At 59.3% G+C, this 25,030-nt stretch overlaps 2 protein-coding genes across 17 annotated transcripts in view; one reads left to right on the top strand and one right to left on the bottom strand.

Annotated features, from left to right (window-relative positions):
* The first annotated feature begins 68 nt into the window (after window positions 1-68).
* Window positions 69-4,558, top strand: G6PC3 (glucose-6-phosphatase catalytic subunit 3). Of its 2 annotated transcripts, XM_059046414.2 has the most exons (6): window positions 69-534; window positions 2,411-2,517; window positions 2,927-3,017; window positions 3,215-3,333; window positions 3,517-3,658; window positions 3,889-4,558. In XM_059046414.2, exons 1-6 carry the CDS (start codon window positions 317-319, stop codon window positions 4,250-4,252), a joined length of 1,041 nt encoding a protein of 346 aa, XP_058902397.1. In that variant the 5' UTR covers window positions 69-316; the 3' UTR covers window positions 4,253-4,558. The 2 variants fall into 2 exon arrangements, with proteins under 2 accessions (XP_058902397.1, XP_058902398.1); XM_059046415.2 differs by lacking the exon at window positions 3,215-3,333 and having other exon boundaries at window positions 72-534.
* A 1,971-nt stretch (window positions 4,559-6,529) lies between these two features.
* HDAC5 (histone deacetylase 5) overlaps window positions 6,530-25,030 on the bottom strand; it is a 35,271-nt gene continuing 16,770 nt past the window's right edge. For 7 of the 15 annotated variants that reach the window (XM_059046335.2, XM_067021257.1, XM_059046338.2 and 4 more), the window contains 24 exons: window positions 17,887-18,146; window positions 17,645-17,789; window positions 17,449-17,563; window positions 17,052-17,182; window positions 16,759-16,905; window positions 16,555-16,667; window positions 16,131-16,262; window positions 15,687-15,909; window positions 14,489-14,694; window positions 13,914-14,216; window positions 12,970-13,135; window positions 11,992-12,125; window positions 11,134-11,254; window positions 10,613-10,665; window positions 10,363-10,470; window positions 9,934-9,989; window positions 9,709-9,796; window positions 8,659-8,778; window positions 8,309-8,406; window positions 8,016-8,134; window positions 7,399-7,532; window positions 7,049-7,133; window positions 6,746-6,911; window positions 6,530-6,655 (listed from right to left, as the gene is read on the bottom strand). In XM_059046335.2, the coding sequence (XP_058902318.1) occupies window positions 6,616-6,655; window positions 6,746-6,911; window positions 7,049-7,133; window positions 7,399-7,532; window positions 8,016-8,134; window positions 8,309-8,406; window positions 8,659-8,778; window positions 9,709-9,796; window positions 9,934-9,989; window positions 10,363-10,470; window positions 10,613-10,665; window positions 11,134-11,254; window positions 11,992-12,125; window positions 12,970-13,135; window positions 13,914-14,216; window positions 14,489-14,694; window positions 15,687-15,909; window positions 16,131-16,262; window positions 16,555-16,667; window positions 16,759-16,905; window positions 17,052-17,182; window positions 17,449-17,563; window positions 17,645-17,789; window positions 17,887-18,146 (3,263 nt within the window). In that variant the 3' untranslated portion in view covers window positions 6,530-6,615. Of the gene's footprint in view, window positions 6,656-6,745; window positions 6,912-7,048; window positions 7,134-7,398; window positions 7,533-8,015; window positions 8,135-8,308; window positions 8,407-8,501; window positions 8,779-9,708; window positions 9,797-9,933; window positions 9,990-10,362; window positions 10,471-10,612; window positions 10,666-11,133; window positions 11,255-11,991; window positions 12,126-12,969; window positions 13,136-13,913; window positions 14,217-14,488; window positions 14,695-15,686; window positions 15,910-16,130; window positions 16,263-16,554; window positions 16,668-16,758; window positions 16,906-17,051; window positions 17,183-17,448; window positions 17,564-17,644; window positions 17,790-17,886; window positions 18,147-25,030 lie in introns of all 15 variants that reach the window. The other 8 variants (XM_059046336.2, XM_067021262.1, XM_059046340.2 and 5 more) reach the window with 2 other exon arrangements.

Raw genomic sequence — 25,030 nt, forward strand, 5'->3', positions numbered from 1 at the left:
GCCGGCAATAGCAGCCACGTGGGGCTCTGCGGAAACGCCTTCGAAAAGATTTGTCCCCTGCGCTGACCAGTAGAGAGGGAGGCCCGGGAAGAGCGCAGGAGGAGGAAACGGTACCGGCAGGAGGCCTGGCTCGAGCGAGCCTGGGGCTGCCGGGGGCGGGGCAGGCAGGCGGGGCTTTCCCGGCCACAGCCAGGGGGCGGGGCCTCGGATCTGAAGGGTGGGCTTTGGAGGGCCTTGAGGAGCTGCTTCCTGGTCACCTGGATTCCTCGGCTTCCGCCTTAGCTCAAACCCTGGCCGGGCCGGCCCCGGGGTCGCCATGGAGTCCACGCTGGGCGCGGGCATCGCGATGGCCGAGGCGCTGCAGAACCAGCTGCCCTGGTTGGAGAACGTGTGGCTCTGGGTCACCTTTCTGGGCGACCCCAAGAGCCTCTTTCTGTTCTACTTCCCTGTGGCCTACTACGCCTCTCGCCGGGTGGGCATCGCGGTGCTCTGGATCAGCCTCATCACCGAGTGGCTCAACCTCGTCTTCAAGTGGTGAGACAGCGAAGCCCTCCGGCGGCCTGGTCCCCCACCCCCAAAGGCCCTGAGCCCTGTGCGGTCCTTGATCTCTCTCGTCAGCTGCCTCAAAGGCCTGGCTTCCCTCGCACTCCCCCGACAGTGAACCCATGGCCTTAAGACCTCCCACCCCTACCCCGTGGCCACTGACTTTTCCCCTATGAGCATCTTTGTGCATCTTGGACCTCAGAGTCCCCATCCTAATCATTAAACTAGTGTTTAACGGGCCTGATCAGAGAAATCACGTAAGGGGGCGTATTTAAAATGCAACTACCCCATTCCACCTCGGACAGACTGATTTTGAAACTCCAGGGCAGGGGCTGGGAATCTGTATTTTAACAGGCATCTGTGGTGACTTAAGTAGCAGAAAGTCCTGCTTCTCAACTCACTCTTTGATTCATTCGTTTATTTGACATAGTTTTTAAGAAGGATGCTTTGTGCCAGGCTTCACACTAGCGGCTAAGGACAGAAAAGGCTTGCAGATTAAGGTGTGGTCCCCCAGACCATGGCCAGCAGCATAAGGAGCATTTGAAAACTTGTTAGAAATGCAGAATCTCAGGCCCCACGCCAGAGCTACTGAATCAGAATCTGCATTTTAGCAAGGACCCCAGGCGATTTGTGTGCACAGTAAATTTCAAAAAGCACTGGGCTAAAAGCATTGCCTTCCAGGGAACACTTTCTCTTCTCCCTTTTCCCCTTCATTCACTAGTAGGCTCTGCACACAGACTTAGAAGCCAGGAACCCCAGGCAAGTGGGTGGGGTCCTTCGGGTGTATCTCTTTGTGCCACCTGTTCTCTCTTGGGTGCAGAAGGGAGCTATACTTCCCGCTGGGCATGCAGCTGCACCTCCCCTCACCCCTCACCACTGTCTCTGTTGCCAGTTTGACAGCCTGGGGGAGGGAAGGGAGGTTCCTAGGAGACACTTGAATGGATGGGCTGGAATGACTTGCTGAAAAACAAAATATTCCCTTCCACTCTTCTCAGCCAGGGCTTCATCCCTACTGTAACCGAAAGCAATTGTCTGATCATTTCCTTCCTACTGAATTGCTCTTTGCTTTGTGCTCTCCTTCCTCAGAGTCTGTATAAGCCTCCCTCTCTAGTCCTGTTCCCCTAGGACCACCCCCTTGGGTAGACACTCTTAATGCCCCCCACATGGCAGAGCTCCTGTTCATTTCCTAAGTATGTGTTGAGCATCTGGTGTGTGATCCAGGCTCTTTTTGGCGGGGAGAGGCAAGTCCCTTCCGCACCTCCCTCCCCAGCACTTAGCTTCCTGCCAGCATCTCTTCTGCTCTCCCACCTTTTCTCTTTCTGGCCACAGCAGCCTCTGCAGTGTGTTTCCCAGGGTCCAGTGAAGCACCTGGCTAAGCCAGTGGATTTTGAACTTTTTTGTCTTCCTTATTCTCTCTCAGCCTCCTTGTCCATTCCCCACTCCCATTTTCAAACACGAGAGGCTTACCTAAGTAACTCAGACTGGAATTTGGGAAATGGAGAGAGGGGAAGCAGGAGGGTCAGTGAGGGTCTGGGGAGGGAGGGCGAGGGGCAGGTCCTGGGCTCTCCATAGATGGCAAGAGCAGAGCTGGCCCTGCAGCGGGAGGGCTAAGAATGGGACTTCTGCGCATCTCAGAGCACACATGCACACACCACAATCTCTTGCCTCCTTGTCACTTTTTAAAAAATCGCATGCTTTCTCCTGTTCCAAGGTAAAAAACCCTGGCAAGGCAATGGCACAGAATTGGACAACTTTTCTGACTCCAGCCTGTAAGCCCTCCAGAGTACTCCAGATGTCCTTCTGCCTCACCCCCCATTCCCCTGGCTGTGTGTGCGTGTAATGGCATCTTGCATCTGTTCTCTTCTAGGTTTCTGTTTGGAGACAGGCCCTTTTGGTGGGTCCATGAGTCTGGGTACTACAGCCAGGCTCCAGCCCAGGTTCACCAGTTCCCCTCTTCTTGTGAAACCGGTCCAGGTGAGAAGCCTCAAACTTCCCTCTCCCAATGTGGTTAGGGTTCGGTGAGTGTTTGGTAGTACTTTTCAGCTGGGGCAACCTAGTCAGAGGCCCAGCCTCTCAGTTACTGGGCCAGAGAACAAAGAAACCCAGGGAAGACCATGTTGAATTATAGAAGAAGAGCACCCGTGCCAGTGTGCCAGCTGCCCACCTTGTATAGAGTAAAGCCAAGAGCCGAGGTCAAGGCAGAAGCCTGAGAGCAGTGGCCTCAGGCGGGGACGAAGAAGGCTTCAGGGCAGCAGGAGCTAAGGGTCAGTGCTGGAGGAAGGCTCTCCCCTTGGCCACGGGGAGGCAGCTGTGTTGAGCAATCACCAGGGGCACCTGGGTGCCACCCACATCCTCTCACCACAGCTTCTGAATCCCCTGGCAGGCAGCCCTTCCGGACACTGTATGATCACGGGAGCAGCCCTTTGGCCCATCATGATGGCCATCTCTTCCCAAGTGGCCACTCGGACCCACAGGTACACCTTGGCATTGCCCACCAACGGGGGCAGGGGTGATGGTACCCTGGACCCAAAAGACCCAGCAGCAGGGCAGCCTGGGAGCTGGAGTTCTGCAGACCCCGGGGCATCTGGCCAAACTGTGAGGTGCCTGGGTGCTGAGGGAAGCCCAGCTGTGCGTGGACACCTCGTGAACCATTTGCCTCTCTTCTTTTTAGCCGCTGGGTGAGGGTGATACCTAGCTTGGCTTATTGCACCTTCCTGCTGGCGGTCGGCTTGTCCCGGGTCTTCCTCTTAGCACATTTCCCTCACCAGGTGTTGGCTGGCCTAATAACTGGTGAGCAACTGGGGCAACAGGGTGGACCCAGAGGGTGCCGTTGGCAGTGGGAGGACTAGTGTATGATCTTCCCATTGTACAGCCAACCCCAAGGTCCCCCTTCTCCTGCCAAACTATGCTGCGGCTCGGGGTGGGGGTCATATCCCCAAACTCCTTGAAGCTGCTGTCACCCCACTTCCCTAGGTGCTGTCCTGGGCTGGCTGATGACCCCCCGGGTGCCCATGGAGCGGGAGCTAAGCTTCTACGGGTTGACCTCACTGGCCCTCTTGCTGGGTGCCAGCCTCATCTATTGGACCCTCTTTACACTGGGCCTGGATCTTTCTTGGTAAGTCCTGCTTTGAAGCTTGGGCAAGTTGGGGTCTGTCCTGCATCACCTGTACCTGGCCTGGTGAGTCTCTGGTTCGTTGTAGCTAAAACGGGATACATTAGCTGTTCATAAACATCGAGTCTTCTGGGGTCACGGCAGAACATGGCGGTAAGCCCCAAAGGGGTGGAGAGCCATCAGCCCTCTAGGACCCAGGAGAATCTCCTGGCAAAGACTCTTGCTCCCCACAGGTCCATCAACCTAGCCTCTAAGTGGTGTGAACGGCCTGAGTGGGTGCACTTGGACAGCCGGCCCTTTGCCTCTCTGAGCCGCGACTCAGGGGCCGCCCTGGGTCTGGGCATCGCCCTCCACTCCCCCTGCTATGCCCAGGTGCGGCGGGCATACCTGGGACACGGCCAGAAGCTAGCCTGCCTCGTGTTGGCCATGGGGCTGCTGGGCCCCCTGGACTGGCTGGGCTACCCGCCTCAGATCAGCCTTTTCTACATCTTCAATTTCCTCAAGCACACCCTCTGGCCATGCCTGGTCCTTGCCCTCGTGCCCTGGCTGGTACACACATTCAGTGCCCAGGAAGCACCACCCACCCGCTCTTCCTGACTCTAGGTGTCTCCTACTGCCACTTTCCCTCTCACAAAGCCAACACTCCGTGACCTCCACACTCCGGGGAGGCAGCCCCATCCCCTTCCAGCCCCCAACAGGCCCTGCTCATGGTGAATTTTCTACTTCTCCCACCACCTGGTCTCAGCCCCAAAGAAGGGCCTTCTCTCTCCCAGGAAGGTTGGTCCTCCTCCTGCCTTCCCTCCCAAGTCCCCAAAGGGCAAAGGCAACAGAGAGACCAGTGGGTTCCTGTAACACTGTGAGGAGCTCAGAGCAGCCCCAATAAAGCCCTTCCACACCTCTGGACTCCTCTCTTGACTCTGTGCACACCTCCACTGGACTTGCCTGTGTGGCTGCAGGTGGAACCCTTGCCAGGCCACCTGTTCTGCACCCGCTTCAACCCTGTGCCCCCAGAGACTGAGAGTCCAAAGGAACAGGGAGACCTTCAGCCCTGGGCCCCCTCCCCACCATCACCATGTAGGCCACACAGAGGTTCCAGGAGATGCTGTGGCTACATTCAGTGAAACCTTGTTCTTAACCCACAGGACAGAGATCCCACTCCCTCCCACCCCAGCCTCTTGTTTCCTAAACTGGCTAGTCCAGGGGCTGGAGAAAAGAAGAGTAGTTTTTTTTAGCCAGGAGGGGGAATGAGACCCTCAACTCCATTTGAGAGCCCAGAGAACAGAGACATTGGCCCCAGAAGGCACTGGCAGAAACAAGTTTATTTACACAAGGACACACAGTGTAACAGGTTACAAAATACTTAACTGAAATCCATGTCCAAGGAGACAAAGCAAGGAGTGGGTTTACATGAGAACCAGACCGGCCGTGGGGAGAGGGAGGGTAAGTGGCCTGGAGCTGGGGCTCAGCATGGGGAGGCCTGGTACACTGGGCCCAGCCCCATCCTCCCCCCGCCAGGAGGATCTAGAACACACTAACAACACACAAGACACAGGCGCACAATGAACCAATGGTGGTGGCACTCCTGCCCCTCCCCTGGCTCCCTCAACCCTGCTCAGGCCCCCATTAGGATAATAAATATGTAAACAGATTGGTGGAGCCCTGGAGACGGGAGGAAAGAAAGTATATGCGGTGTTGGGGAGAAGGAGGGAGGAAGACTCAGCCCCCTAGGAGCTGCTTCCCATCTTTGGTTTCCCACAGGCTGGAGAGCATTCGCTAGAAGCCTTTTGGGCTCCTAGCCCTGGAAACAAGGCTAACAGGGCTTCTGGGAAGGAGAAAGGGCAGTGCCCAGCCCCATCCAGGTCTTAGTTCCCTTGGGCTGGTGGCCCACAAAGGAAGCCCAGGAGGAAGGGAAGCTACAGCTGAGAGCGGACTCCTGGGTTCTGGCCCTGCCCCTTCTAGAACTCCCACTCACCATCCCCAGGCTTCAAAGCCAAAGGCCCCAGGAGAGAGGTGGGCCACTGACCCTTCTGCTTGCAGCATGCTGGATGGCTGGGGAAATCTGGTCCTGAACAGCAGGGGGGCTCTCACCAGCCTGGAGCCCCCCTGCAGGGACCACCTTCTCCCCACTCCCCAGACTGTGCCAGCAGAGGGACAGGGAGGCCGACAGAGTAAGATGAAGAGCAGGCCTGGTTCTGCGGCTCCTCTTGGCCCCTCAGAACCCAGGAGTGCAGCTCCAAACCTCCCCACACGCTTTCACCCTCTCCAGCCCCTGAGAAGGGGAAATAGGCCCTGAGGAGGGTAAGGCAAGACAGCTCTGCCCACAGACCTCAGGCCCACATCCTAGAGCACAAAGCTTCCCTTCGGTGCTGAGGCCAGGAGAAAAGAGGAGGAGAGAGGGGTCTCTGTGGAGATGATGAGGACACTGGGGGGAAAAGAGTGAGAATCGCAGGGCGGGAGCCCACCTCCCCTCCACTCTACATCTTAAGACTGTAGAGGGACCCTCCGGATCCTCCCCTGGGGCTGGAGAGGGGAGGAAGGTGAAATTAAGGCATTTCCCCCTAAGTCAGCTGAAGCCAAGGCACCAAACTTACTGTTCCCTCCTCACTTAGGGGGACCCCAGAACCGGAAGGTGCTATCTGGGCCCCAGGCCCACCTTGAGCTGGCCCAAGCTCCAAGGGGGACAAAGACAGAATGCAGGAAGTGGGTGTGGGATACAACGTGAGGGAAGGGCTGGAAAGGGTACCCCTCGCCCTACAGAGAGCGCAAACTTCTAGAGGTGAGACATGGGCCACGGGGGGGGGGGGGGAGGAGGGGGGGCCTGAGGCAGCTTAGAGGAGCAGGAGGGGCGAGGCTGAGAGACCCACACGGCACACGTTGTTGAATGTGTGACTTTTTGTTTTTTAATAGAAAAAATAAACAAAATCACAATGATGAAGCCCAGAGGGATGGGGGCCAGGGCGTCAGAGGGCAGGTTCCTGCTCCATGGGCTCCTCTGCCGGCCTGTGGGCACAAGCACAGGGAAGGGCACTGAAGCAATGTGGGATGGGGGGAACAGTCTGGGCGAGGGCAGGGAGGTGGGGGGCACCTCACCTGGGGCTGTGCTCCCGGCCTGCAGCAGCCTGGGCCTGCTCGGCCCCTACCGACAGCAAGGCCATGGCGCTCACAGTCTCAGCCTCCTCTGTCTCACCTGCCTGGGCCTCCCGCAGGGAACGGCCTAGACCCGCAGCGAACCTCTGCACACAGCTCCAGTGTTTGCCTGTGGATGAGGGATGGGCTGGGGGTCAGGGAGAGCCAGAAACCCCCAAACGTACGGACAGCCCCAGCCCTGGCATCACGCGAGCTCCGCCCCCTTGGCAAGCTGGGCCCCGAGTCCCTCTGCCTGTGCCCACGCACTCTGGATCTCGATGACTTTCTCTAGCGTGGCCACTGCGTTGACGCTGGGCTTTTGTTGCAAGACTGCCTCGTCCAAGGGCTGCAGCTGGCAGGGGAAAGAAGAGAAGGCTTAGAGTGGCTGCCCCTCTAACCATCCCGCTGTTCAGCCCCGTGACAGGGGCAAGCATAGCCTTTCTGGGGAAACCTCTATTTAGAAAGCCTTCCCTGGCCACCACCTGTCCTCAGGAATCAGGAAAACCTCCCCAAAGGCCCTCGGTGCTGCCTGACCCAGGAAAGGGACCCTCCCTCGCTGGCCCCTTACCCCCTGGCCTACTGGCCCACCTCCCCCAGTCCCGCTGTGCACGCCTCACCTCCACGCTGAGCAGAGCGGAGACACAGGCCTCAGAGGCATCACAGATGGCGGTCAAGTCATGGCCTCCCTCGAGGGCCAGCACCACCCGGCCCCCTGCCAGCGTCATCAGCTGCCTGGTCAAGTGGCCAAAACCTTTAGGGACGGGTGGAAGGGAGGAAGAGGAAACGGTTAAAGAAAAAACTCAATTCAAGAGAAAGTAAGAAAGGAGAGAAAAAGAAACACGAGAGATGGGACAAACAACACAAAAGAAGATGGTGGATTTAAACCCAAATAGATATCCATAATAAAATTCAGTGTCGATGGACTAAATGCTCCATAAAAGACAAAACATAAGAGGCTAAAAAGATCCAATTACACGTCTCCCAAGGAGCACCATGAAAAACCACCACTGAAGCATGAGGGATCAGCGAGCTCCATCCCGACAGCTCCTGGAGGAGATGAGATACTCCTCCCCCACCTGCTTGCCCCTCAAGGCCAGGGTTGGCACGGGGAGGGTGAAAGGACGCTGCCGGTGTGATTCCAAGTCTTAGACCTGCCTTCAACCCTCCTCCCAACCTCCCGCTCGACCCCATCTTCACCGCTCCATAGCCTCCCTCGATCCCCGCACAGGCTCACATCTGGCGGTGACAGAGTAGCCACCCAGCGGAGACAGGTGTCCCTCAACAGCATCAAACCCGGCAGAGACCAGGACCACGTCAGGTGAGAACTCGTGGGCAATGGGCATCACCACTGTCCTGCAAAGGGAGGGCCCAAGCTGACACCCTGGCAGGTGGCTCGGCCAGGCCTCACCCGGCTCTGCCCCCCACAGAGCCGACCCCCTCCACCCACGCGGAACTGAGTGCCTTCTGCCCCTCCCACGGCAGGGCCCGGGGGTTCCCACCCCTCCCTCGGCTCTTCTCAGTCCCCACCTGAAGGCCGTTAGGTACTCCACGTCTCCGATGGGGGGATCCACACCTCCCGTCCATGCCACGTTCACATTGTACCCCACGCCCGGCCCTCCGCCAACCTGGCAGCACGGTGGGGGAGGGGTTACTCTCACTGCCTGGGGATCCCAGACGTTGCCCCGCCCTCAGCCCTGCCTCCAGCCCTCACTCCACTGACCTCTGTTCTGCATGGAGGGGCAGTTGGCTGGCGTGGTCCTCCCACTAGGAGCCCAGACTCCCCAGGTACCAGCACCACCACGGGCCTCCATGGCTCCCTGCCAGGTCCCATTCTGCTATCTCCCCGAGGGCCCCACGTTTGAGCCCAGGAGCTGTACCTCTTCAGGAGCCCCAGAGCCCGGAAAGAAGTTCCCGTTGTCATAGCGATGCAGGGAGATGTAGAGCACGGAGGGGTCGTTGTAGAATGCTTGCTGGGTGCCATTGCCGTGGTGAATGTCCTAGTGGGAGCAGGTGGAAGCATCAGGGAAAAGGCCCAGGGTCTGACCCAAAGGTCAAAATTCCGCTGGGCCCACGCAGCCCCTGTGGTGGACGCGGGGGGTGCAGCCCACCGCTAGCTACAGGACATCTGTGTTCTGTTCACCACGGAATCACCCCACGCTTTTCTAACCAGGGTCCGCGGGCCGGGACATGGCACTGCACAGAGGAGACACAAAGCCAGGGGACGAATGTGGTGGATCTCCCTGCGAGCCCACCCCGCTCAGCAGCGTGGAGGGAAACAGTACAGCTAGTCAGGAATGGAGAGCAAACAGATGCATTCTGAAGAAGAACCCAACAGCATGAACCTTGAAGCCCAAGCTGGGCTTCGAAGAGATTAGATCCCTCCTTGCTGAGGCTTGCTCCTCACAGGGAGCGGTAGGGGCCTTTCCCTCTGCTGTGAGGGGCAGGGGCGGAGAAGCACAGCGTGGCAGCAGGAACAGAAATGCCGGGGCCGACAGGCCTGATCGGAAACCCAGTACCAACATCCCAAGCTAAGTAACCTTGGTTGGGTAAGTCCCCCAACAGCCCAGTGTCTCTGTTTTGTCGAAATGAACATCCTACTACTTAGGAAGCAAGGCGGCCACGAAGCAGCACCACGTGTCTGGCACACGGTCAAGCCCCCAGTCAAGAGGGGCTCTAGCAACGGCAGGAGCTGTCTCTCTCTACCACTCAAGGCAGAAAATCTCCTCGGTTGCTCAAGGCTGCGGGCTAGGGGCCAAGGTGGACCAGGGGCTAAAAGCACTTCGAGTCTCCACTAGTGAGGAGGGGGGCCCCGTGGGACTGTGAAGGCTGGGCTAGCAGCCCCAGCGCGGGCACCTGAGGAAGAGGGCGTGGGGTTGGGGTGCAGGCTTCCTGAAGGCTGACCCTGGTCCCCCCAGCCCACTGCCTACCCAGTCCACGATGAGAACCTTGCCCACATTCAGTTTCTGCTGCAGGAGTTTGGCTGTGATGGCTACAGAGTTGAAGAAGCAGAATCCCCTGGGGGGGTGAGCGGAGAAGAGGGCAGGTCGTCAGCCTTAGTGGATGTTTGCTCACAGATACACACGCATCAGCTCTGCTGAGAGGGAGATGGTGTGAGGGCAGTGGGTCTGGGGCAGGGCTGCGGTGGCACTCACATGGCTGTGGATTCCTCCGCGTGGTGTCCTGGGGGCCGGATGATGGCAAAACCATTCTGGAGAGGTACAGACGGAGGGACAGAAACAAGAGGCAGACAGGGGGGCAAGGTGGCCATGAAGTGGGTGGACACAGAAGGAGAGAAGCATAAGCCAGGACGAGAACGTAAGTCATAAGCATCAATCCCACAACCTTTAGGAACGCCAGCCGGGGGCCACGTGACACCCATGAGAGCACAGACGTTAGTGCCTCTTGGTCATTCCCTCTTTACCCCTCACCCCCCAGCTGGCCTGGAGCTGGCACCTCCTCCCCACGCCTGCACCTGAGAGTTGAGATTACAGAGGATGGTGCCTTACTGACAGAAAAGCCACGGCTGCCCCCCCATCCCCCACTCCTGAGGCAACAGGACCAAGGCCCCCCCCCACACTCACCTTGAGCTCCCCCGTCGCCACCTTGAAAGCCAGCTCCACCAGGCAGCCCACCGCCATGCGCACGGCACTGGAGGAGTGCATCTCATTCCACACGGTGTCACTGTCCACCTGCGGGGGCAGGAGAGCAGGCTTCAGCGTGCCCCCTGCAGGGGGAGGGCGAGAATGGGGGTGCAGCTGTGGTGGGCAGGAAGGGAGGGGCTGGAGCTGGGAGTACCACCCACCCATCCCCACTGGCAGGTGCCCTACTCACCCCGATGCCCCCACAGGGCAGCATGGCGTACATCTTCTGGCTGATGGGGCCTGCTGGGAAGAGGGACAGAGCTACTCTGGAAGTTGCCTCAAGTGCCAGAGCCGCAGGTTGGAGCGTGCGGAGGGCAGTAGACTCAATCACAGAAAAAGAAGGCCAGGCCCCCCCAGCACACGACAGGCCTCCACAGCCCATGCCAGCTGGGAGATGTCTGTCCCCCGTCCTGGGGTGGGTGGGGGGGGGTGGTGCATCCTACCTCTGGGGCAAATGGCAGGGAGTAAAAGGCAAAGGAGAAGGGCAAAGCCCATCACCAGGCCTGACCTGTCACCTCCCATCCTCCTGCACACATCTCACCAGCAAATTGTAGTCTGTGTGAATGGCGCCCTCTGGAGGCGTGCAATGTGGCAACTGCGCCCACGGGAACCCAACTGCCTACCCCAGTGGTGGTCTTCCTGACAGCCCCCGCCCCACCGGGGCAGGAGACCTGGCCTGGCCCACGCCCCCCCATCAGCCGGCCAGCTCACCGAGCAGCTTCTTGCTGTCCAGCTTCTGTCGGTTGAGGGGGCTGGTCCCATAGAGCAGGGTGTGGTATTCGGAGTGCACCGTCTGGATCTCATCCAGCGTGGCTTTGCGACCCCGGATCCGCTGCCAGGGGAGAGCAGGAAGAGAGGCCGGTGAGAGGGATGGCACCGCAGGCCCAGCTCCCCCGAGGCCCAGCCCCTCTCTCTGCCCCACAGCCTGGGGCACATGGAGCCACTTTCTAGCCTCGGGAGATCAAAAGGTTGTTGAGAAAGTATGCCCCGGTCCCCCAGTCCAGGACCCACCCCCATTCAGCTGGGGACCATGGGGGAACAGGCTACAAGGGATGGAACTGGGAGGTGCCTGGGGGGCCTGGCCCTGAAGTCAGGGGTTGAAGAGAGAATGAGGGGGCTTCCCTGGTGGCGCATTGGTTAAGAATCCGCCTGCCAAAGCAGGGGACACGGGTTCAAGCCGTGGTCCGGGAAGATCCCACATGCCGCGGAGCAACTAAGCCTGTACGCCACAACTACTGAGCCTGCGCTCTAGAGCCCACGAGCCACAACTGCTGTGCCTGCATGCCACAACTACTGAAGCCCGTGCACCTAGAGCCCGTGCTCCACAACAAGAGAAGCCACCACAACGAGAAGCCCATGCACCGCAACGAAGAGTAGCCCCCGCTCGCCGCAACTAGAGAAAGCCCATGCGTAGCAACGAAGATCCAATGCAGCCAAAAATAAATAAATAAATTTTTTTTTTTAAAAAAGAGAATGAGGAAGAGACCCAGACAGAGGCTTCCCCAATAGGGGAAACACAAAGGCTTTCGCTGGGTTTGAGGTAGAGGCTGGAAGGAAGGGCTCCCTTACCTCACACTTGCTGAGCAGGCCTGTCTCCTGCAGCCGAGACCAGATGCTCTGGATCCGGCCAGCATGCTCGGGGTGCACGTGTGTGTTGCCACACATGCACTGGTGCTTCAGCATGAACGTGTCGTAGACCACACCTGGGCCAGAGACACACCTGTCAGCCAGCACTGCTCTGGGCCGTGTGACAGCCTGGCCCCACTCCCATCCACAGCAGAGCTCACTGAGCTTTTTCCCCAGCCCACCCTGGTCCCAGCACCTCCTCACAGGCACCCCAGATGCCCTCCCACACACCTGCCCCTCTTCTTTTCATGAAATTCCTTTCCCCCATCACCACCTGTCAAAAGCCTCCCTGCTCCTCAAGCCTCCAGCAGGCCGCCCTTGACACCCCCATCAGTTTTGACCTCATGGCACATCCTCCTTTCCCCCTCCTGTCACAGCCCCTGTGTGCTGCCCCTCTACCCCCCGACACGCCCCACTGGTGAGTCGGGACCGTCCTCAAGCCATCTGTGCCCCCCTCAGAGCCCAGCACAGGGCAGTTTCACGTGGAAGAGCCTTTTGGAATGGACTGAGGCCTCACATTTAACCTCACAGGGCAGAGAGGGAGCTAGAAGAGCAGGACCAAACTGAGACAGTGGGCTCCCTCCACCAAGGCCTCCAGGGCTTGTGCGGCGAGGGCGCAAAACTGGTGGTCCCTCAGCAGTGGTGGGGTGGGCCCCTGAAAGAAGATGCTGCCCCAGCGGGTAGGGACACTCACCACCCTCCCACTGAGGCAGAGGATGCCACCACTGCCACAGGTGGCTGTGGTGCAGAGGGAGAGAGCCAAGGCCTACTTTCCCTCCCTTCGGGATGTTCTAAGGGGCCCTGGCCATCTCTCCAGGGCAGGGGCTGTATCTTATCTCTTCACAATGCCCAGGGCTGGATGCCATGCACAGGCTCCCTGGCACATGACGTGAGGAGAGCTCGTGCGGGCGCGGGGCTCACCTGTGGTGAAGAGGTGCTTGGTGGGCTGGTCCGGGGGGCTCTTCATGCCCCCAGGGGCAGCAGGTGAGGACTGGGTGCGGCCCAGGGCCTGATGAGGCACAGTGGCCAGGCTGAGGGGCGCCTGGTACACCTGCAACGGCTGCAGCTGCTGGGCATCTGCAAACACCTGGGAAGGAGGAGAGTGGGAGGAAGCCTGGGTGAAGCTTAGTCGGAAATGGAAGTGAAGACAGGTGGCCTCCCAGGGGGTGGGGGGCCTGAATCCAGCCCTTCTCTTCTGTATCGCCTCCTCCCCCCACCCTCCTCCCTCTAGGGACAGGAGACACTCCAGCCTTAGCCATCTTCATCTCCATCTCCGAGGAGATGGGGAGAGATGGGGGGGGGACGTGATGAGTCATGCTACCGGAGTAGCATTGAGGTAAGAGGCTGGGAGGGACGGGGGTGTGAGGGGGGGGGGGGATGAGTCAGGCCCGGAGGGCTCAGCCGTGTCCGCAATGAATGGAGTGCGTGCTAGGCACCAGGGCAGACTGTAGTAGCAGCGGGGGTGCGTGTGTACACACGCATGCAGAGACCGACGCACAACCGGCCCTACGCAGGCAGAAACGCAGATATACAAAGACCGCATGCGCACGCGCACACACACACAGACACACACACACACACACACAGAGACACACACAGAGACACACACACACAAAAGCAGACAGGCGGGGGCAGTCAGAGACGCAGGGAGGGGCTGGCAGACGGAGCACAGACGGCTCTGAGACTGACACAAGCAGCTCCCTCCCTTCCACAACCCCTTGTGTCTTTCCTGCTCCCCTTTCACTCTTAAAAAGTTGTTCCTGCACAGCCCGGAAACTGCAGACTGGGGAGAGGGAAGGGCAAAGGTGGAAAGATAGCGGGGAGGACAGAGGGGTGGTGATCAAGGGCTGGGGCGGAGGGGGCACCTTTTTGTAACCAGCACTGGACTCCTCCAAGTCGGGCCCCTCCTCAGCACCACTCTCGCCCTCCTCATCCTTGACCTGGATGCAGTCCTCCTCCTCCTCCTCCTCCTCCTCTTCCTCCTCCTCCTCCTCCTCTTCCTCCTCCTCCAGGTCTTCCTGTGTGCTCTCACTCTCCGTGGAGCCTTCTCGGGGTATGGTCAGGGCTCCCTCCCCCAGGAAGGCCTCCTGCTGCTCTGTCAGCTCCTCCTCTGTCTCCTCGGGGTGGGTGGTGGGCTGCCGAGGCAGCTCCCCAGTCTTGGTGAGGATCTAGGAGCAGGGCAAGGAGGCACATCGGCTGGGAGGGGGCGCAGCTGTGCAGCCTGTGGCCCAGGAGGTTCTCTCCTTCCCTCCTCTCTCCCAGGCAGGCAGGCAGCCGCCCAGCCCATACAGACCTTTGATGCGCATTAGAAAAAGGCAAGGCGGCTCCTCTGATGCAGCCTGGGGAGTGGCCTGGGTGTCCTCCCCGCTACCTGGCCCGGCACCCTCTGTGTCCCGACCCCGCACCGCACGGCCCTGGATGTTTGCTTCTCCCGGCTCACCTTGCCCAGCTGTTGCTGCTTCTGCTTCTCTAGGAACTGCTGGTGCTGCTGCTGCATGACCAGCTGCTGCAGGGCCTGGGGGCTCTGGGGCAGCGGCGAGGACTGAGTGCGGCTCAGGGGCCGGTGCCGAGGGAGCTTGCCCACCGTCCGCATGCTGGTGGCCACGCGCTCACCCGTCACCAGCGGGGACTGCCCGTGGAGCGGCACTGTGGGGGCGGTGGAGAGAGGGAAGTAACCATCACTGTCAGGGCACCAGGCTCCCACTCCCTCCCAGAGACTCCCCCTTCTGGAACAGTGCCGCCTCCAGAAGGTTTTTCCTCATAGGAAAAACCTGTGAGGGGCCCGGAGCACCCTGCCCCCAAACCTGAGCCCCATTCTTCCTCCTCCCCACGACGGAACAGTCTCGCAGCTCAGAGCCACCACCTCCAGCAAAACTTCCTGGATTCACTTACGAGCACGTATAGTCTCGGGCCCTCTGTGTGCATGAACAATGACTAGTTCTCCCCAACTGCAAGACCTCCCTGATCATGCACGTAGATCCCACCCAGCTGGGAAGCCTGGAGGCCAGGATCACATGTCTTTTAAGCAGAACCTCTTCTGATGCCACCAGCTACTTATGGGCTGACTGTCCAAAGCCGCGCTGTCCAATCCCATAGCTGCCAGCCACGTGACCACTGAGCACTTGAAACACGGCCTGTCTCAACTGAGATGTGCTCTAAGTGTGAAATACACACCAGATTTCAAAGACGGTATGAAACGAACGAAGTAAAATATTTCATTGCTAACTCTTCATATTCATTTTACGTTCAAATGATAGTATCCTAGATACGCTGAGTTAAGTATGTTATTAAAACTAACTTCACCTGTTCCTTTTTGCATTTTTTTAATGTGGCCACTAGAACACTTTAAAGTACACATACGGCTTGTATTATATTTCTACTGGACAGCACTGCTCTGGAATGTGAGCTCCATTATGACGGCAGATTTCGGGAACAGTGCCTGGCCGGCTGTAGGTACTCAATAACGTCTGTAGAATATGGAAGAAATCAATGATGCCACGGAGGGGAAGCTGTGACAGGGCTGGTGAGTATCCCTGGCTACTTCTCCCTGGCAGTTGGTCCTTTCTTGAGCCCTCAGAATGGTGGGGGGGGGGGGGGAGCCTGACACCCCCTCCTTGGACAGCTGCCTGCCCACTCACCAGCAATGAGGGTGCTCTGCTGCCGGGCCTGCTCCAGCAGCAGCACATGCTGCAGCAGGGAGGCATGCCCGTGGGGGCTGGTGTCGCCCTCCAGTGCCACGCCCAGCAGGCAGCCGGGGATAGAGGATGTGCTCATGAACTTGCCCGTCAGTGCACCACCCTGCCGCAGGGACTGGAGGGCCTGCCTCTCGGCCTCCTGCTGCGTCGAAAGCTTCGGGGAGGCCTGGGGAGAGGAGATGGAGATGAGGGAGGGGTTTATACTGCCCCCAGTCCTGCCCGACTTTGGACCAGCATCCCTCACCTACCCTCTGCCCACCCCCAGCTCTGGGGGAGGGACATCTGATCTCCATCAGGACCCTGGGAGTACAAGAGCCCCAGCCGGGGGCAACCGGGACCGAAGACCTCAACACCAGAGGGAGGACAGGGTATGTGCCCCGTACTTACGGTGAGGTGCGAGTTGGTGACGGTGACCGTGGCCTGCAGCCCTAGGGAGATGTTGGGCAGAGAGGGAGACGTGTAGAGGCTGAACTGGTTGGGGGAGCTGTCCAGAGGGAGGGCCCGGTGCTGGGGGAGCATCTGGGGAGCAGTTGGGAGAGACAAGCATGAGAGCAGGCAAAGGGAGGCCACCTGGGGCCAAGGCTGAGGGCTCTGAATGGTGCCTCGCTTCCTGCACCAAGCCCCACCTTGGGGGTACTGAGAGATAAGAGCCATTCAGAGACCCGTGGGACAGATCCCACTTCAGGGCAATAGGTCCCTCTGGCCTGTCCACGCAAGCAGAGGGGTCCCTCCTGGGCACTCTCAGCCAGACAGACCGGACGGGACAGAAAGCAGCTCTGGCCCACCCGCCCAGCCCTTGGCAGGCCTGTACCTCGGTGGGGATGTTGGGGACTGAGCCAGTAAAGCCATTCTCGGCGATGGTGCTGTGGGAGCTGTTAGGAGAGCTGGGGCCGGAGCCTGGTGCGCTGTTACACACGGCTGCCGCTACGGGAGAAGGGGCTGTCACCTGGGCCTGCTCGGAGCCACCCCCCACTCCCCGGCCCTCAGAACAGGGACAGGAGAGGAGCAACCTTACCTCCAGGCCCGGCACCTGTGATCTCAACAGCTCTCTTCTTAAAGGTGCTAATGACAGTCCCGTCCTTGCGACGCAGGAGGGGACTGCTTCTCCGCTCGGCCACCTTCTGCTTTAGCCTCGAACGTACTTTTAAGTTGGGTTCGGAGGCTGGGGAGAAGGCAGCCGGGGCTCAGACACACGCACGCAAACGGACACACCTGCAGCCTAGCCTGGTCCCTCCACATTCCCACCTCTGCCCGCCCCACCACCCCCACCCCCCCCGCATCCCGGAAGGCCAGGTTGTACTCACTCACCTGTTTTGCGGAGGGGGAAGTCATCGCGGCTGTCGTAGGGCCCAAGCAAAGGCAGTTTGTAGGAGGGAGGCGTCCCAGGGGGGCCGCTCTGGGGAGGGGAACTCTGGTCCAAAGAAGCATGGTGGGCTCCCCTGCAGGGTGGAGGGAGGGGATGGACACAGATGTAGGTTATCACCCAGCCAGCTGGACCGGCCACCAAGCCATCTACATTTCTGAAACATCCACTGCATATGGGGATAGGAAATGGATCCTGGGGAGGGCAGCGAGGAGACAAACAGGGGTGGGGGAGATTACAGGGCCCCCACAGGGCTTCAGGCCAGGAGCCCCTTGCCACCCTGCAGCCAAGCAGCCCCTGAGCAGGACACCTCTGCAACCCACGCCTGCCAAGGGCCGTTACCAGCATTTGGGATGCTGTGGGAGGGAATGGTTGAGGCCGCCTGGTGGGGGCTCCTTTGACTTCGACAGGAGGAATTCCTGGAGCCTCAGCTTCACCTCAGTGCTGGCGATGGCACCTGCGGGACAGGGCACAGCTGACCCGGGAGCGTGGGGCGGGGCAGGAGTCCCAGCTGGCCCCGCGTGGCCCCCGGCCTCACTCTCTTTGCTCTTCTCCTTGTTGCGCAGGACGAGCAGCTGCTGCTCCAGCCGCTGCTTCTCCAGCTCCTCCTGCCGCTGCTGCTCCCGCTGCCGCTGCTGCTCCAGCTCCTGCTGCCTCTTGGCTGCCAGCATCTCCTGCTGCTGCTGCAGGGGCGCAGGGGGAGCGAGGCTGGGTGAGCCGGGTCCGGGCGGGGCTCAGAGGTCTGGGTGGCCCCCCACCCCCGCGCCCTCCCTCGCTCACCTTGAGGTGCTTCTGCAGCTGGACCTCATGCTGCCGGGTCAGGTGGTCGTGCTGTTTCTGGAACTCAGCGAACAGGAGCTGCTTCTGCAGCTGCTGCTGCTGCTTGAGCGCCAGGAGCTCCTGTTGTAGCTGCTGCTCCCGCAGCGCGGGGTCCACGGGGCCTGCCAGCGCACCCCGCAGCTCCACGGGGCTGGGACTGCCTCCTCCCCCGCCCCCCATGGAGCTGGGCATGGCCCCTGGCAGCACCGGCTTCACCTCCACTGCGGGGAGAAGAGACAGGAAGGGGTCAGTGGGCCAGCCCAGACCCCACCGGGCCCTGGCTGCCAGGCAGGACTACTAGACCCAAAGAGAATGGGGGAGGGGAGGGTCAAATCCCTGTGCTCTGTGGATACAGCCTTCTGCCTTAGTTCAATGAGATCGAAGCCATGAACTTCACTAAGAAAACGTGCAGGGCTTCCCTGCTGGTGCAGTGGTTAAGAATCCACCTGCCGATGCAGGGCACACGGGTTCGAGCCCTGGTCCGCGAAGATCCCACATGCCGCGGAGCAACTAAGCCCACGTGCCGCAACTACTGAGCCTGCGCTCTAGAGCCCGTGAGCCGCAACTACTGAGCCCGCGTGCCACAACTACTGAAGCCCTTGCGCCTAGAGCCCGCGCTCCGCAACAAGAGAAGCCACCGCAATGAGAAGCCCGCGCACCGCAATGAAGAGTAGCCCCTGCTCACCGCAACTAGAGAAAGCCCGCACACAGCAACGAAGACCCAATGCAGCCAAAATTAAATAAATAAATTTATTTAAAAAAAGAAAAAAGAAAGAAAACATGCATAAGCAAAGCAGGGTACCTGGAAGATCACGAGTGTTCAACAAAGAATATCGTCATTGACAGTTAAGGCCACTGGGCATTTTATGTGAATTACTTTAGTGATAAGGAAACTGAGGTTTAGAGAGGTGTAAGTAACATGACCAAAGACATACAGCCAGGTGATCAATGAACCAAGATGTGATTCCAAATCCTATCCTTTTAACCACCGTCCTTCCTGTGCCTCCTCCCCCACCTCTCAACACCACACAATCCCTGCCAAGAGGCCTATAAACTACAGGAGAAACCGAGGCACAGAAGTTAGTTCTAGAACTAATGTGGCTAGCAGCCAGGGACCTCAGTAAGCCCAGGAGAGGCCTGTGGAGACCCTCTGGGCATCTGTATCCGTTCCCCTTTTCTCTGCCCCACACTCAGCTAGGGCAGATAGGGCAGGCAGGAGAGGCTATGGGAATACGGGGTGGGGTGGGAGCAGGAGGCCGCAGGAAAAGGGGGGGGTGCAGGGCTGCACCAAACCAGGGACAGGAGGGGGCTGGGAGTCAGACTCGCTTCCTTTGCTGGATTATCTCCTTTCAACAGTTTTATTGTAATTACCCTGAAAATGCCGCTATATATAGAGTGAGCCAAACAGCAGCTGTGCCTGGGGGGAGGGGGGAAAGAGAGAGAGAATGGGCGGGGGTGGGAGGAGGAGACAGGAAAGGAAAGGGAATCAGACAGGAAGAAGGGTAATGGCAGGGGGTGCTGGCTGGAGCCAAGGCAGAGATCTCAGAACTCCAGTCCCAGGGAGAACTTGCAGGGAAAGGGGAAAGGGGTGGAGGGACCTGCTGGGTCCCAAGACCTTGCGTCCAGGCCCCCATGTGGACCATGGACCAAGGGGGCCCCAGGAAGTGGCAAAAGATTCCAATGGGCTTATGGGAAAGATGGGTCTCGACCTCTTGATCCCTGTATACTGTCCGCTGGTCACTGAATGTCACTCTCCACCACTGCCCCGTGGTTGCCAAGGCAACTGGGCAAACACCACGCCAGCAGGGAGCCCCAAGCCCAGCCCACACCCCACAAAGCCTCCTGACGCCTGCAGGAAAGGGAAGGCAAGCTACCCACTGCCTGGAAAGGAGGAAGTGAGAGAGGCAGGGCCAGACCGTCTTGTTTCTTTTCCACTTCTTTTTCCAAAGACAACCCTCACTTTCCCCACTCCAGCCCAGGGAGGCCACAGGGAGCTGGGCAGACTTTCCGGTGGCAAGGAGGCCCACTCCAGCCCAGGCCTGCAGAAGGAAAGACCCCACCATCCTGATGGCTGCCGGTGTCCCCTGCCCTCGGGAGCAGGCCTCTGCCCAGGCCCCCACTGCCATCTCTTATCAGGAGTGGAGAAGAAGCCGGAAGGGGGGCTAAGGGCTGAGCTCAGAAAGGCTCCCACACCCACTGCAGTCTGTGAGCCTGGATCTCTCCAGGGAGCCTGCACTGAACGAGTGTCCCCCCAAGGCAGGGACAAGGCCTGCTGAAGGCCAAGGCCATGCTACCCTCATGGCCGAACATGGCTCCTGGGAGCCACTGGGGATGGGAGAGGGAAGGTAGCCTGAGCATAGTGTCTTTCATGCTCCCCATTAGCCCTTCTTCCCCCAGCACTGCCGGGCACATTCCTCTGTGGTTTGCCCGCCAGCCACACTGACGAATCTGCGGCCACAAGGCCTGAGCCACATCTGCAGGAGTGGCCAGATGTGACTGGGAGGGTGGGGTTACACACACACACACACACACACACACACACTCACTCACTTTCCCTCCTAACCCATGTCCTGCCCCAGCACCAGGAGGAAAGGCCCTGGGAAACTACAGAGGCCCTTTCTGGAGGTGGCCGGCCCTGTCCAGGGTGCAAAAGTAGGGTGGCAGCAAGGAACCAGCAGCCAGCCTCAGGTGTCCCCAGCCCTGGAAACACTCAGCAAGGTCCCAGGCTGGCCGGAGTGTTATCTCTTCCTAGGCAAGGCTGCCTTGGCCCATGGCACTCTGATCACTCAGCCAAGAGGTGGACAGGCTTCAACCTGCTGCTCCAGGCAGTGCCGGGGCTGCGGGAGCCGGATGCCAGCCCGCCCGCCCGCCCGCCCAGGGTAGGGCAGGGGTCCAAGTGCTCCTGGCTCCCAGCAGATAACCCTGCTTGGGCTGGAAGTGCCGCCAGCAGTGCTGGCTTCCCTTGCAGGAGCCCTGCAGAGAGGGCATGGGCTCAGGCGAGGGGACTCTCCCACCAGGGCTCCTGCACAGCCGCTGCCACCGCGGCAGAGCTGCTAGGTCCTATGCTGCAGTAGCAGCCTCAGTCCCATTGGTATGCAGGTGGCGGGGCAGCCAGCGGGCTCTGCCACACAGCCTTGTTCCCACACAAGCAGGAAGCACGAGCGACTGGGAATATTAATCTGCAGGCCCTGCGGGGCCTGGACAGGATGCAGCAGCCCGTCGGTCTGCAGGTAGTAACCCGGCTCCATCCAAGATGGAAGGGGCTGCAGCTGGACAGCTGGAGTCAGGGAAAGGGTGGGGGGAGGCACAGAGCCCCCCAAATGCAGTTTTTCTGGGCATGAAACCTAGAGTGTGGCTGGCCTTGCTCCCCCTCGAGGATCTGTGCCCCTTGCAAGCTTAGCATGAGCAGAGCAGGTGGCAGTGGCTGCCTTGAGAACCAAGCACCTGGAAGGGGAAATGGGAGTGTCACGACAGGAGGAGGCTCTCGACCGCCTCCTGGTGGACTGAGAAAGGTGGCAGGACCTCTGGAAAGGGAAGAAAGTAGATGGAGGAACACTGGTCCCTAAGAGGACAGGCTGGGGACTCTGGCCAGCAAAGGCCTGGGAAGGGGTCACATGGGAGGGCACGGCCTCCTACCCCAGGCCTCCTCCTGACAGAGAGCTGCAGAAGTGGAGAGGAAGCCAGTAACTGACACAGGGACCTCCTGCAGAGGCAGACGGAAGGGTCCAGGTCGCCTGCTCCATACTCCTCCCTTTCCGGGGACTCTGACCCTGCCTCCTGGGAGCTGTGGCCTTAGGAACTGGCAGCAAGCGCATCCTGTCCTCCGGCCTTCGGAAGGACTAACCAACAACGCCTCCCCGGAGAAGCCCCAGCCCAGGCAGCTGGGTGGGCAGCCATCAGAAGGGCCCCGCACACACCAGGCTCTGGCTTAGAGGGGACCACTCTGCCCAGCTCATGGGTACAACTGAGCAGCGCCAGTGATACTTTAGTGACACTTCCTTCCCATCTAGCTGGGCTTCCGACCTCTCCATGAACCCCATTGCCCCATCAGCCCAGCGGGGGCTCCCACAGCAGATTCTCTGGGCAGCACAGCCAGGGACACCCTGACTCCTTGGGGCGGTGGGGTGGCGGGGCGGGGGGGGAGGATGACGCAGGTGCTGACAGGGTAACCTCTGGGATGACTGCCAGCACAGGCTTAGACTAAAAAGAGAGTGTCCAGGCCAAGGGACACTGCCCCCGAGCAGACAAGGGGCCCTAGGACACCAAGAGCAGGTTTTTAGCAGCACCTTTGGGAAAAGCGTTCAGAATAAAAACCAAGGTCAAGCCTTCCTCCTGCTCTGAACACACCACAGGCCACGCCCCAGCTCCCAGCCTTCTCTTGGAGAAGTCACCAACTCCAGTATCCCTGTGACCCAAACCCTAGCAGCAAGGAAATGGTGCCTTGAGTTTCCCCTGGAGAAGCACTGGAGGGGGAGGAGCACCACAGTGTGTGGACCGACCTGGCAGACCTAAGAAGCTTAACAATTGGCTCTAAAAAGACCCTGCTCCCAGAAGCCACCAGCCACAGAAGGCCGGGGGGAGGAGGGGAGCCAGGGTACATAGAGTTTGAAGGAGGGGTGTATAAAGCGGTTTGGAATGTCTACACGGGATGAAAATGAGGCCTCTGCAGATGAGCCCTGGATCTGAAGAGCTACTACCCCCAACAAAAAGAGCGAAGAGGGAGAAAGGGGAGATATCTGTTTCAGCTGCCTCGTGTCACAGACAAGGAAACCAAGCCTCTCAGGCTGCTGTGCAGGAGATCTCGCCATTTAAGTAGCAGGGACTCAAACCCAGGTGTCCTGACTCCCAGCTCAGGCGGGCTCCATCTGAACACTAACCTATGCGGTGCTAACTCCAATGCGCGGCATCCCAGGTGCTCAGCAAGAGCCAGCCCTAGAGAACTGGCCCCTCTGGAGAGCAACAGGCTGGCAGCCCACCCTAGAGGGCGGGCAGTGCCTTCCACCAGCACCCAGGCCCTCAGGAGCTCCCTCAGCAGTCTGGGGTGTCAGCAACTTCCTTAAATATCAAATGACCTCGTTCTGTCCCTCTGGAGAATGGGAAAAGGCTCTTGTCCCCTTGCTGGCCTGGAGGGATTTTGGAAGGAGGCAGGGAACAGCATTTCACACTCCTCCCCATGACGCCGATGACCCCTCCCCACCAAGGACGGTTTCCCATGATCTATTTCTGTGCTCTTACGTGACTAGGGAGGCCAATTTAGGCTCGACAGGTTCTACCACAATGCAGACAGTATTTCCACATGTGCGAGCTGGGGATGACGCTCACCTAGCAATTTTCCCAACTCCCCATGCAGTGCAAGCCAACACACATCACATAATGGTCAGGAGCGAGGGCTCTGGAATAAGAGAACACCAGGGTTCAAGTCAGCCTCTGCCACTTCCTAGGGCAAGACACCAAGCCCCTCCTTGTGCTGTGTGCGGGCATCTGTGAAATGGGAGGAAGACTAGCACCCACCTCCCAGAGCTGGTAGGGCTCCGGAGAAATAACACGTGCAGTGGAGCCTGGCGCAGAGCCTGGGAAAATCTCAGGAGGTACTAGTAGAGGCTATTAATGGCTCCTGACATTTTTGTGTGTCCTGGACCCCTCTGGCGGTCTAGTGAAGCGTAAGCTCTCTTAGCGCTCTCATCTCAGACCGTCCCAAGGTCACTCTGTGGTCCTGTCCCAATCAAAGCCCTTCCGGTGGGCCCCACACAACACAAGCTGGAGCGGCCGGCAGCTGGATCCCAGCGCTGGAGGAGGCATCCCCGGGAAGAGCCTCCTCCCGACGGCAGCGCTTCTAGCCTGTCTCTCCAGCATCCCCTGCCTTGTTAGCTCCAAGAAGGGCCACCCTGTCCTCTGAGGCTCAGCCCACAGTGGTGGGATCCCTCAGTCCCTTAAAAGCATTACTTAACACAGGTGAACACAAGCTTTGGTCCCTGCTCTTGGGCCCCAGCTCCCGGCACTCAGAAAGCCTTGCCAGGTATCTCACTTTGCTGTACCTGCTGCAGGCAACACCCCTCTCCCCAGTACCATTCTACATCCACCTGGGGCCAGGACTCGGGTGACCCGAAGCCCCTCTTAGGCAGAAGCAACGTGAAACTGATGTCAAAGACTCAGAATGTCACTGAAGGAAGTGCCAGCCAGATCAGCCACTCAACTCCCCCAGTTGACAGAGGAGGAAAGTAAAGCCAGAGATGGAAGAAGTTCATCCAAAGTCACCTGGAAAGGAGGCGGAGGAGCCGGGGCTTAACCCTGGGTCTTCTGGTTCTCTCTTGCCTCCCACCAAAAACCAGGAGAAATCTTGAAGGCTATTCCTGAACTTAATGAGAGCAGGGAGCCAAACTCCGTATGAAGGATCCAGGGATCTAGATGGGAGACCTGGTTGGCCCCAGAAACCCAGAGCCGGGAGTGCAGGGGAAAAGGGGGCCAAGTGAATGGAACCTCCAGAACCTCGAGGTAGATTGTGTCTCTCATGGACCTTAAGCTTAAGGGATGCAGAGCCCTGGTGGAAGGCACAAAGCATCTCTCACCGGCAAAAACAGAGTTAGTCACTGGTCTTGAGCAGCTCTCTGGATGAGAAGTAGACTCACTTCTCCCAGCCCAGCCATTTCCAGGAAACGCTCGGGCACTAAGCTAGAGGCAATTAAAAGGCACACTAACCATTCAAAGTCTGCAAATGTTGCTGGGACTGCCCACTCCACACCTGGGGTGGACAGCAGGGGCTCCAGGGCAGGAGCTCTGCCTGCACTACTCCCCGAGCACAGCCCAGCCCGGAGCGTCCAGCAGAGCGCCCTGTCCCCCTGGCCACTTGTCACAATCCTCTGCCCCACTGGGATTTAGACACCTGCTTCCCAGTGTCTTAAGACATCCTCCGTCTCCAGACTGCCAGGCTGCTGGGAGCTGGATCTGAATCTGACTGAGGCAACAGCCTCCCTCCCTCTGCAGCTGGCCTTCCAAGAGTCCCAAAGCCCATCGAGGCCTTCTAGGGAGACTGGTGACATCCACTGGCAGGCTGCTAGGCCCCGTGACCCCTGTCCGTAGGACCCCTGCCCATACTCCAAGCATGGTC

This window comes from Kogia breviceps, chromosome 19 (assembly GCF_026419965.1).
Source record: "Kogia breviceps isolate mKogBre1 chromosome 19, mKogBre1 haplotype 1, whole genome shotgun sequence".
Lineage (NCBI taxonomy): Eukaryota > Metazoa > Chordata > Mammalia > Artiodactyla > Physeteridae > Kogia > Kogia breviceps.

Excerpts from the sequence above, each read along its gene's own strand:
- G6PC3 (XM_059046414.2), top strand. The coding sequence starts at position 317 with ATGGAGTCCACGCTGGGCGCGGGCATCGCGATGGCCGAGGCGCTGCAG. Across the intron at positions 535-2,410 it reads CTCAACCTCGTCTTCAAGTG|GTTTCTGTTTGGAGACAGGC; the intron begins GTGAGACAGCGA and ends GTTCTCTTCTAG. Across the intron at positions 3,334-3,516 it reads GTTGGCTGGCCTAATAACTG|GTGCTGTCCTGGGCTGGCTG; the intron begins GTGAGCAACTGG and ends CCACTTCCCTAG.